At 39.8% G+C, this 10,902-nt stretch overlaps 1 protein-coding gene across 1 annotated transcript; it reads right to left on the bottom strand.

The window, feature by feature from the left end:
* Nucleotides 1–8,572: 8,572 nt before the first annotated feature.
* On the bottom strand, nucleotides 8,573–10,210 carry ier5l (immediate early response 5-like). Its single transcript, XM_037753646.1, has one exon. It carries the CDS (start codon nucleotides 9,664–9,666, stop codon nucleotides 8,743–8,745), a length of 924 nt encoding a protein of 307 aa, XP_037609574.1. The 5' UTR covers nucleotides 9,667–10,210; the 3' UTR covers nucleotides 8,573–8,742.
* Nucleotides 10,211–10,902: the final 692 nt, after the last annotated feature.

The following is a 10,902-nucleotide window of genomic DNA, read 5'->3' as shown; positions in this document are numbered from 1 at the left end:
GGCTGCCGGCCGGGTCACAAACTTTCTCATTTTACAGCTAAACAGTACACTACAAGATGTTTCTGGAAACATTTTAGGACAGAAATAGCCATTACACAAACATAATATTGATTCATATTTGATCAGCGCTGCCTAGTTTGACCGTTTGATCGGAGTTCGCAAGTGATTGACTCGTGGCTCTCATAGACGGAGAGATATTTTTTCAGATTACCAGTCTCTGTTTGTTAAAAATAACTTTAAAAATGAGAATTTGGCTGCAGAACTTTTAAACAAAATTCCTGGGTTGTTGAGGAGTGATGACCTCTGACCCCCAGCGTTGGGTGATGCACCATCTTCCTCGATACCCGATCTCCAAACTCAAAGAGAAAAGTCGGCATCCCTGTGATTCACAAGTGAGTGTGCATGTTGGATTGGGGGTACAACTGTGAGGAAGAAAAGGCTGAATTTGGTCGGCCTCACTCTGGAGGAATGTTTGGAATGGGACAGCTGCGTCGACCCGTTCCGACATGTCTGGGCTTCAAATGTGGACTTCATGGAGGCTGTTCTGAAATGGGAGGCAGCTGCAGACTTAAGATGGTGGAGAGCAGTTGTGGAAAGTACCTAAGTACATTTACACTTAAGAACAATTTTGAGGTACTACGTATACCTTATACCTCTACTTCACTACATTTCAGATGGAAATATTGTACTTTTTCCTGCACTACATTTAGTAACACTTCATTTTACAGGTCCGCAAACTTCATGGTAATTAGGTGATAATTAGCAAGTAACCTATTTGAAATTTCTTTGGAATTACTGCCAAATTACCCTAATATTTACCTCAAAATTTATCAAACATTACTTTATTATAAACATTATTTAATAATTAAATGCTAAAATAGCATAAAATAGTTAAAATAGGGCCCTTAGGCTTGAGAAGCGGCTGTGCGCTGCTCTTCATCAGAGGTGGAAAACTAACAGAAGACACTTCTGATCAGCACAAATCTCACCATTGTGTGACTTATTGTCTACACAAATGTAACCTGGTAGCTAATGTCATGATTCAGGGAGTTTTTTAAAGAAATTATTATGCTAATTATCTATTTATCAGCAGACATGGAAATAAAGCATATCAATTAACTTTGTATTCTTTAATAATAATAAGAATCATAATTAATCATTCATTCCATTTCCTCATCTGAGCTTTTATTAGCAAGTTATTATCATTTTAAAAATTACATCTTTTCTATTTTCAGTGTGCAAGAAACACTGTGACCTAATTAGTTTTTTATCATGATATGCAAATAAGATACAGCATAATTTGTCCCCAATATGCAAATAAGAGCATAACCTCGTTTTCAATGAGCTCATTAATATTCAAAGAGGGTGTGGTCTGTTTGTGTCTGTGGTTTGTCTATATGATATATCAATATGCATCCGTTCTCATGCACCAGAGGCGGGGTCTATATTTGTGCCTTTTAACTTATGAATATAGGGGAGTGACCTGTGTGTAAATACAAGCGTGGTCTATTTTTTCATCACTATGCAAATTAGCGTGTGACCATGCTTAACTTAATCTATGTCATCCTGTATAAGGTCTAAATATGTGACGAGGGGCATGGCCTGTTTTTCATTAAATAGGACAGTTGTCGTAGTTTAATTTAATGTGTAAGTAATCAGCGGCTCATTTGTGGGGGGTTTTTCTCACCACTTTATATTTCCAGAAGCAAGAGGACCTCTCTTGCCCTTCTGTTTGTGTCCCAAGGTGTCATTGTTAGAAAGTGTAAAGTGTTTCATGTCTGCCTTTATCCTGATGAGCTCTGAGAGGAGCAGCAGGCTCACCTGTGCTGTTCAGAGTCAACTAGGCCCAGGTGAGTCCAATCAGAAGACAATCAGGACTCCTATAAGTAGGAGGGGAGGAGCAGAACATCTGTTTGCTCTGCATGCTACCAGCTAGACTGTCCCCTGTCTTCATCAAGTGCGTCTTCTGAAGTGAATTGTTCTTCATGCCTTTGTGTTCACTTTATGACTGCCCATGTTTCTCTCTAAAATGAGTCATGCGGCTCAAAATTCCCAGCTTAAGCGCAGCCTCACAGAGCTGCTAGCAAGGCTGGAGATTCCTGTGTGAATGACGGTTTTCAACGCTGCAAACCCCACAAACTATACGCTAAGTGCTATTAACGTCCTTTGTATTTGGTTTTATTTTAAAGTTAAAGGGGTCATATCATGCTCATTTCCAGGTTCATGTTTGTATTTTGTGTTTCTACTAGAACATGTTTACATGCTTTAATGTTCAAAAAACACATTATTTTCCTCATATACTGTCTGTCTGAATATACCTGTATTCACGCTCTGTCTGAAACGCTCCGTTTTAGCGCATTTCAACGGAATGTCAACGGAATTGCGTTGCTAGGAAACAGCTTCAGTCCATGTTTACATCCTGTCAGCTGATGTCATTCACATACACTGCAACAGGAAATAAACTGGGACACATTTAGTATGTTTACGTTTAAAACTGTGAAATGTTCTAAATATAGTATATTTGTGACATCACAAATGGACAGAAATCCTGACGGCTAGTTTCAAACGCACAATTTCTAAATACGGGCTGTGTATTTCTCCGTGGATTGAGTGTTTTGATACTTTCACAGTATTTATATATCACTTAAACCTGCTTTATAATATAAAAGACATGAAACTCACACTTTGTACAATATGGGACCTTTTAAAAGTTTTATTTGGATGGAGGCAGACATACTGGATAAATAAAATCTGCATTGTTAGGTACCACTAAAGGTAAATGAGGCAATCAGATTTGTTTGTAATTTAATACTGAAGTAAAACACCAGCCTATTTATATTTATTATTAATATTATTATATGGAAATCTGGCTAAAAAGGGAGAGTTTTCATATGAGTCCACCGGACCTGGTCTGCATCCCCCCTGACCTCCCCTCCCCCCACAGACCTCTGAGCAACCTGGCTGACCTGTACGATCTCTGCTGCCAGTCTGCCTCCCCCCTCCCAGAACACCTATTCCCTAAAGTCCTCCCCCCGCCACAACCCCTCCAAACCCCTCCCTTCTGCTGTCACATTTGGCCTCCTCCCCCTCTGCAAACCCCCCAACACATCAACCTCCTCTCCTGACAAAGCATGCCTCCCTCCCCCCCTACTAACTCCCTCTCTCAGACTGCACCTCTCCCCCCTCCCTCTGTTGTCTTCCTCCCAGCAACCCCACACCACAACACTCGTACCCCACCCCACCCCACGTCATCCCCCACATCACAGAAGTGAGTGACTGGTAAAATAAATAAGAACACTCCAGAAATAAGTTGACTTTTAGTGTTTTTTATCCTCAAATCTGTTGGTTTTAATCCATTTTATTTCATTGGATTTGCATAAGCATATATCCCATACACTAAGTTTTTATGTATATTTTCTTTATTTTTCATAATATGTATTTCAACAGAATCAAACCAGACCAAATCAAAATATTGAGGGGGGAAAAAAAACTAAATGGATATGTGAATGACAATAAATCAATGAGAAAGCACTCATGCCAAACAGGCAGCGGGTGTGAGTCTTTCCCAATCCAGATGGAGGAGCTGTGTATACACCATGAAACAAAAACCATTGTAGCAGAGAGAGGGCTGAACCGTGGTTTGTTTCTGATATCATTTCATGGTTTTTGTTTTGTTGGAATCTTTATTTTTTGAAGCAAAGATGTCTTATAATGCAGTAGTCAGATGCTTTCTGTAAATAATCCGATATATAGAATCCTCATTCTGCATCACATTTCTGTATAATTATTACACCATGCATTGTTCACATTGCCTCATTTCTTCCATTACAACCCTACCTTATACTGCAAGTTATTATGGGTAGCGGGAGCTGGAAAAAAAAAGCCCACAGAGCTGTAGCAGCAAACGAGCTGCAGCGATGGACGTGATGTGTTTGGGGTAGAGTGATGCCTCGTACACAGAGACGAGCCAGCCAGGAAGAGGGGGGGTTTGAGGGAGGGTCAGCCGGAGGTGGCTCTAGCTCTGAATGCACAGCCCTGCTGATATCTTCATTCATTGATTTTAAAGAACACCACCAAGTGGCACAGAGCAGAGATAACAGGGCTCAGAGTTGTGCTCGGGGAGGATGTGGGTAGTGCAGGCTGAGACACACAAGACACAAGAAGGGGCCTTTTGGTAACACTTCATTTTACAGGTCTGCAGATTTCATGGTAGTTAGGTGACAATTAGCAAGTAACCTATTTGAAATTTCTTTGGAATTACTGCCAAATTACCCCAATATTTACCTCAAAAAGTATCAAATGTCTTTATTATAACCATTATTTAAATTCTAATTATATAATCGTTAAAATAGGGCCCTTAGGCTCGTAATTCCAAAGAAATTTCAAATATTGTCACTTGCTAGTTATTGGACCTGTAAAATGAAGCGTTACCGACCATTTTATTTGAGTTACTCATGCTTTATCTGATAGGGACAGACTAACTGAAACCAGCTATCCAATGCAAGTACCATAGTGTTTATAGAGGACGCTAATGTGGGCTTATATGATGTTTAGCATATGCGAAAGGTCATTGAGTATTGGATTATTCATAATCTGCAAAAGTTTGGCTAAGGAGGCTGGGGAGTAAAATGCATTATCTTTGCCATTTTGACAATAATTAACTCAAGGTCTACTTACTACGTTTTTCTGGAGCTTTCAACTAGGGATGTACCGATACTGGATTGGATATCTGACCGATACTGACTCAAATAGCTGGATCGGGTATTGGTGACAATAGATCCGATACCCGATTTAGTTTTGACCAATTTAATACATTTATATCTATGTATTTATTGGTCACATTTTGTTTTACAAAGTTAGGAAAGCAATGTTTAAGTCAAGCCTGATGTTGCCTTACACATAACAGAATGATCCCAGTCACTTCCACACAGTGAGGCATACAGCTTATTAATTAAAGACTGGTATCGGATCGGTACTCGGTATCGGCCGATACCCAAAGCCCAGGTATCGGTATCGGGACTGAAAAAGTTTGATTGGTGCATCCCTACTTTCAACTGCGAGTTTGCTAATAAAAATATCTCAGTTGTCATCACGTGACCCGAGTGTTAAATGTAGATAATACGAGTGGAATATAATATATATAATATGCATACTCCATCCATTGAGGAAGACCATGACGTGCAGCTGAAAGCCCAGAAAAAAAAGATCATAAGTGGACCTTGAGTTAAGTTCTTTAAATTGATTTTCTTTTTTTTATCTAACAAAACATAGTGTTGTATTGGACAATGCTGTATTGCATTGATTATGTTTCCACTTTTTAAGGGTTTATACATTGCTACTCATGGCGTTATTCATGTTAAATAATTTAGTAATGGTTTATAAATCAGTTACAAGTCATAACAACCACCAGATTCTACTATTATCAGGCTATTAAATTGGTGTTATTGGTCGCAATAAGCACCATAGATGTGGGTCAGTAGGGGCCTACTACACCTACTACGTTGTGAATGTGAAAGTGACACTTAAAAGCAACACGTTCTAACACGTAAAAACTGCATGAAATGTTACGTTTTGTACACAAACAAAAAGGCTTCTTTAGGTTTAGGCAACAAAAACAATACAATATACAATATAATGTTTTTGCTTAAAATTACTACGTTTCAAAAGTGAAAGCGAAACTTAACACTTGTGAACACAAAGACAACTACACTCAGTTGGTTGCACACAGGAGGCGAGCCATGGCCCTGGTCGCTAGAGGTCGCTGTCGTGTTCTTTTATACCTTCTTTCGGTGATCTGCCATGTGAATAGATGGTAAAACCTACTAGTGGGTGTAGTAGGCCCCTATTGACTCACATCTATGGTGCTTATAGTGACTGATAACGCCTATTTAATGGCCTGACAATAGTCTAATCAGCTGCAACAACTTGTTAAAGGAACAGTTCAACATTTTGGGAAATGTATGACATATGCATTACCTTACTTTATATTACCAAATAGAAAGGATACACACCAGCCAAAGGAATGTTTCACTATGTGACTGATCAACCCGATTCGACTCTTATCAGTCCGTTAAATAGGCCTTATCAGTCGCTATAAGCACCATAGATGTGGGTAAATAGGGGCCGACTACACCTACTACGTTGTGAAAGTGAAACTTAAAAGCAACACGTTCGAAAACGTTGTAAAACTGAATATAACGTCATGTTTTAAACACAAACAAAAGGTTTCTTTATGTTTAGGTAACAAAACTACAACTTCTTTATGTTTAGGTAACAAAACTACAACTTCTTTAGGTTTAGGAAAAAAACAACAACTTTAGATTTACGTAACAATACTACAACTTCTTTAGGTTTAGGTAACAAAACTACAACTTCTTTATGTTTAGGCAAAAAAGATAACAACACTTAGTTTAGGGAAAAACATTGTGTTTGCCTCTATTGACCCACATCTATGGGGCTTATAGCGACTGATAAGGCCTATTTAATAGCCTGACAACAGTCTAATGCAAATGTATTAGTGTGTTTTTCATAATGTGTGACACAGGTCAGTGACTGTATAGGCCTACAACTGCATCAGTTTTTAATCCTAACAAATAACCGCAGTCAAACACAACATTTAACGATTAAGGTTTTCATTTTTATTAAGATTATAAATTTTTTTAACAAATATTTTCTGGAACAGTTTTACCCGGTGATATACAATTTTAGTAAGCACAAAAATACAAGAATAACAACAAAAAATCTGTAGAGAATGGCTGAATACTCTCTTTATTTTGGTACACATAGTGCTCATAAAGCTAATGCGTGGATTCTTTATGGCTAAATCAGGCCTTTTTAAAACAAAAGGACTAAGATAATTCTTTTACAAAACAAAGTCACAAAACCCAAGACATGTTCTGAATGCTGTGAAAAGGCTTTGAGCGACAACCATGATTAAGAGGAGATGTCAAACTGTTTACTATGGCACACTGGGAGTGGAGAGGTGAAGTGATAACCACAGTAATAGCCCAAAAAAGTGTTACAGTATGGAAGTGTTGGCACACCGTTAAGTGATATGAGTTGCTTCAGAGTCCATTGTACCTCAAAGTGTTTAGGAGGGAGACTTGAACACGGTGTTTCACATGACAACCGAAGGTGCCATTTTCAAACTGGAGACGGCTCCTCAGCTCCACAAACAGGAGAGACGTTCAGTCAAATTATCACAATAGCTAGCAGTGGTGTGCATTTGATTTAAGGCAACGGAAGTCAATCCATTTCAACGTATCTCCCATTGGGACGACAGGAAAGCCTGTACATGATATATATATATACTGTATATGGCACAAACTCTTGTCCTCTCCCTGCCAAAAACTACTGTCATTAAAACCCTCCATTTTTTTAAATAGCTTTTTCTTTTTTTTCCTGCAAAAATAAAGTTGATTTTAGACCTTGTAGGGGAGACCGGGCTCAGTTGTAACGTCTCCAGATATCCTCCAATCAGAAACAAGTGTGAGTGATGTCACACTTACACACCCAATGAAGCACTTTTACAGACAAAGGTGTGCTTTAATGTGTAATTCTTGATGTTTTTTGTCGTCTGTGTATATTTTGAATCACAAGTATGTGATTAGACTACAAGTTGCCAATTCAATGTTCAGAGCTTTTCAGCATGTGGTATTTTTACTACAGTATGACACCACGAGGTCAGTTGTAATGCATGTACTTAATGTTGAAAGATCTTTGTCAGTGTTTAACATATTGAATAATGAACATGAATGTTCAACATTTAAGTTAATGAGGTTATAATTTGGCCAATTGTGACACTTTCTGTGTTAAAAGTTAATTAATAAACTTGTTTTTACCAAAACAACTGACCAGATTGGTGACAAAGACAGAACATTTTGCAGCATTTACAGCTGACCTCACACATGGGGGGCTCTATTTGTAACAATGCACAACTTCACACAGTTTCATCAAATACATATTCTGCTGCAGCACATCTTTCAGAAAGGATGCACAGCAGTAGGATATACAGTAAAAACTTGTAGTTTTCCCCCCAAAAAGGTTCCCATTTATTTTCTGTAACTTTCCGAAAACTTGTTCTGGGAACATTCCCGGAAGGTTTCAGAAAAACATTCCATCATGGACACGTAAAATAGTGTCAGGAAACATTATCATTATAGCCCCAATTCTTGTGTTGTGTGGTAATTTTATCTCCATGCACAGAACATTTGCTGAAGCTGAAAAAGTTCCACAAATTACATCTTCACATGAAATGTCTTTGGAGTACAATATGGGGAACTTTAACAGGAACATTCTCCTGAGCTTAGAAAAATGTTCCTGCTGGGTTTACTTTAATAAAAAAACATGTTACAACTGTAATGTAAAATTACATTGTATGTAGCGATGTCTCATTTATGCAAAAGTGGAAAGTTACTGTCTGTGTGCTCTTCGTCTCATGTAGTGTTGACTTTTTACTGGGACACTGTCTGAGTAAAACAACTCCTTTTCTCACAGTCCCTGTTGTATATTTCTATATAATCACATTGTAATAATCTCCTGCAGTGCACTCTTCTGCAGGACTTTTGTGTGACTCTGTATAACCAGTGCCTCTTCTTGCAAGAATAAAATACAACAAAGACATTTCATCTTGTTTGAGATCTTATTTCAACGTTCATTAGGACTCATCTTGGAATATTGACAGAATTTCCATTACACAACTGAAACCCTGGTCTCTCCTATATAAAATAAAAGGTTTATATTTCAAAATGCCACAATGGCTCTGGTCCATGCACCCAGACTGGCCAGGACCTGTTTGCTACAGATCTGCTCCAAGTCTGCCTGTCTGCTCAGCAGCCCAGAAAACCCAGAGCCAAAGATGGAAATCAGGTTGGAGATGTTGGAAGTGTCTGTGTAGTCTAAGCTGGAGTAGTAGGAACAGTCTTCACGTTTTGCTCGTTTGCGAGCTGCTGCAAAATCCGACACTTCCTCCACACAACAGCCAGACTCCACCTTGCGTTTCTTGGCCGAGGACTGCGCGCTCTGGCCGGCGCACTGGAGCGCGTCACAGCCGCAGCAGCAGCAGTCCTGGTGGAGGTACCGGTTCTCCACAGTGGTCACCACATGCGTGTCCAAATCCAGCACTGTGGTTTTGTTGCAATGCACGCTGCTGCTGCTGTTGTTTGCAGGAAATTGGTCAGAATGTGACTCTGGAGTTGAAGAAGCCTCCATGCAGCAGCTCCTATAGTAGGAGGGATCCGGTTCTTTGCAGCGGTCCTCCAGAGAAGCGCAGCCGAAAAGAGCGTTCGAAATCCGGGCGTGCGCAACTGGCTGCAGCGCTGCGCCTCCTCCATGGCACGCAGAGGCGCACAAACTCTCCTCCTCTTCTCTGCAAGCTTGCTCCTCATCCTCTGCGTCCTCTGCGTCCACATCCAGCGGGTTGAGCTCCTGGATCTCGTTGCACACAGTCATCACCTCCTCGTACTGCTGCATCCTGTAGATCTCCGCGTATTTCTCCTTGATGTAGACCTGCCTGGCGTTCCTCAGCACATAGGAGACGAGCAGGTTTTTGTGCAGCTTGATGCCTCCTCTCTGCGTCCTGGAGTTGTGGATCTTCAGCAGGGAAATGGAGATGAGGCTTTGCGCGTCCACTGCTGCTGCTGCTGCACAGTCCATGGTGTTGATCATTATTATTATTATGATGATGTGTCCACCACCAGCTCCAGATTCCTCTCCAGGACTGCCCAGGAGAGGAAAACCTGACTATTACTCTTTCTCAATGGGAATCGTTTCAAGCTTCAAGTGAGCTCTGTGGAGGAACATCGGACACAATGACCCGCCTCTCTCTCTCTCTCTCTCTCTCTGTGAGCCAGCAATCATTCGCAGATGGCCTGAAACCAGAGTAAATATATAGTCCCAGACATAAGCCCCGCCCCCTCTGCAGGGATCAGCCAATCAGCAGCCTGGGATCTGTTGAGTGACAGACTGGCGAGCTGGAAATATGTCGCTCTCGACCAATCAGCGTCAGGCGGTTCCTCTGTACTATTCAAATTCCACCCAGGTTGTCTAACAGGAATGTCCTCATTTCTGCTGCCCCATAGCTGGCACTTCCAAAAAAAAAAAAACAGGTAGTTTTTCTGGGTAAACCAGTAGAGAGATAAAAAAAAAAAAGGAATCAGTTTGAAGTTTTGTGTTACAAGTACAAATATTTGTTTTAAAGGTCCCATATCGTGCTCATTTTCAGGTTCATACTTGTATTTTATGTTTCTACTAGAACATGTTTACATGCTGTAATGTTCAAAAAACACTTTATTTTCTCATGATGTCTGTCTGAATATACCTGTATTCACCCTCTGTCTGAAACGCTCCGTTTTAGTGCATTTCAACGGAATTGCAACGGAATCGCGTTGCTAGGCAACAGTTTCGGTCCACGTTTACTTTCTATAGTTTTCCGGGTAAACCAGTAGAGAGATAAAACAAAAAAAAGTAATCTCAGTTTAAAGTTTTGTGTTCCAAGTACAAATATTTGTTTTAATCTTTTTGACCAAGACAGCTTAAAGGGGACATATCGTGCTCATTTTCAGGTTCATACTTGTATTTTATGTTTCTACTAGAACATGTTTACATACTGTAATGTTAAAAAAAAACCCTTTATTTTACTTGTACTGTCTGCCTGAATATACCTGTATTTACCTTCTGTGTGAAACACTCCGTTTTAGTGCATTTCAATGGAATTGCGTTGCTAGGCAACAGTTTGGGTCCATGTTTACTTCCTTTCAGCTGATGTTATTTACATACACTGCAACCAGGAAATAAACTGGGCCACATTTAGAATGTTTACATTTAAAACCGTGTAATGGTTTAAATATTGTATATTTGAAATCCTAACGGCTTGTTTCAAACGCACAATTTATGAATACGGGC

This window comes from Sebastes umbrosus, chromosome 19, assembly GCF_015220745.1.
Source record: "Sebastes umbrosus isolate fSebUmb1 chromosome 19, fSebUmb1.pri, whole genome shotgun sequence".
Classification (NCBI taxonomy): Eukaryota; Metazoa; Chordata; class Actinopteri; order Perciformes; family Sebastidae; genus Sebastes; species Sebastes umbrosus.
The sequence above is the reverse complement of the archived record's forward strand: the minus strand, read 5'-3'. Positions and strand labels throughout refer to the sequence as shown.

Coding starts and splice junctions, on each gene's coding strand:
- ier5l (XM_037753646.1), bottom strand. CDS start 9,666: ATGATCAACACCATGGACTGTGCAGCAGCAGCAGCAGTGGACGCGCAA.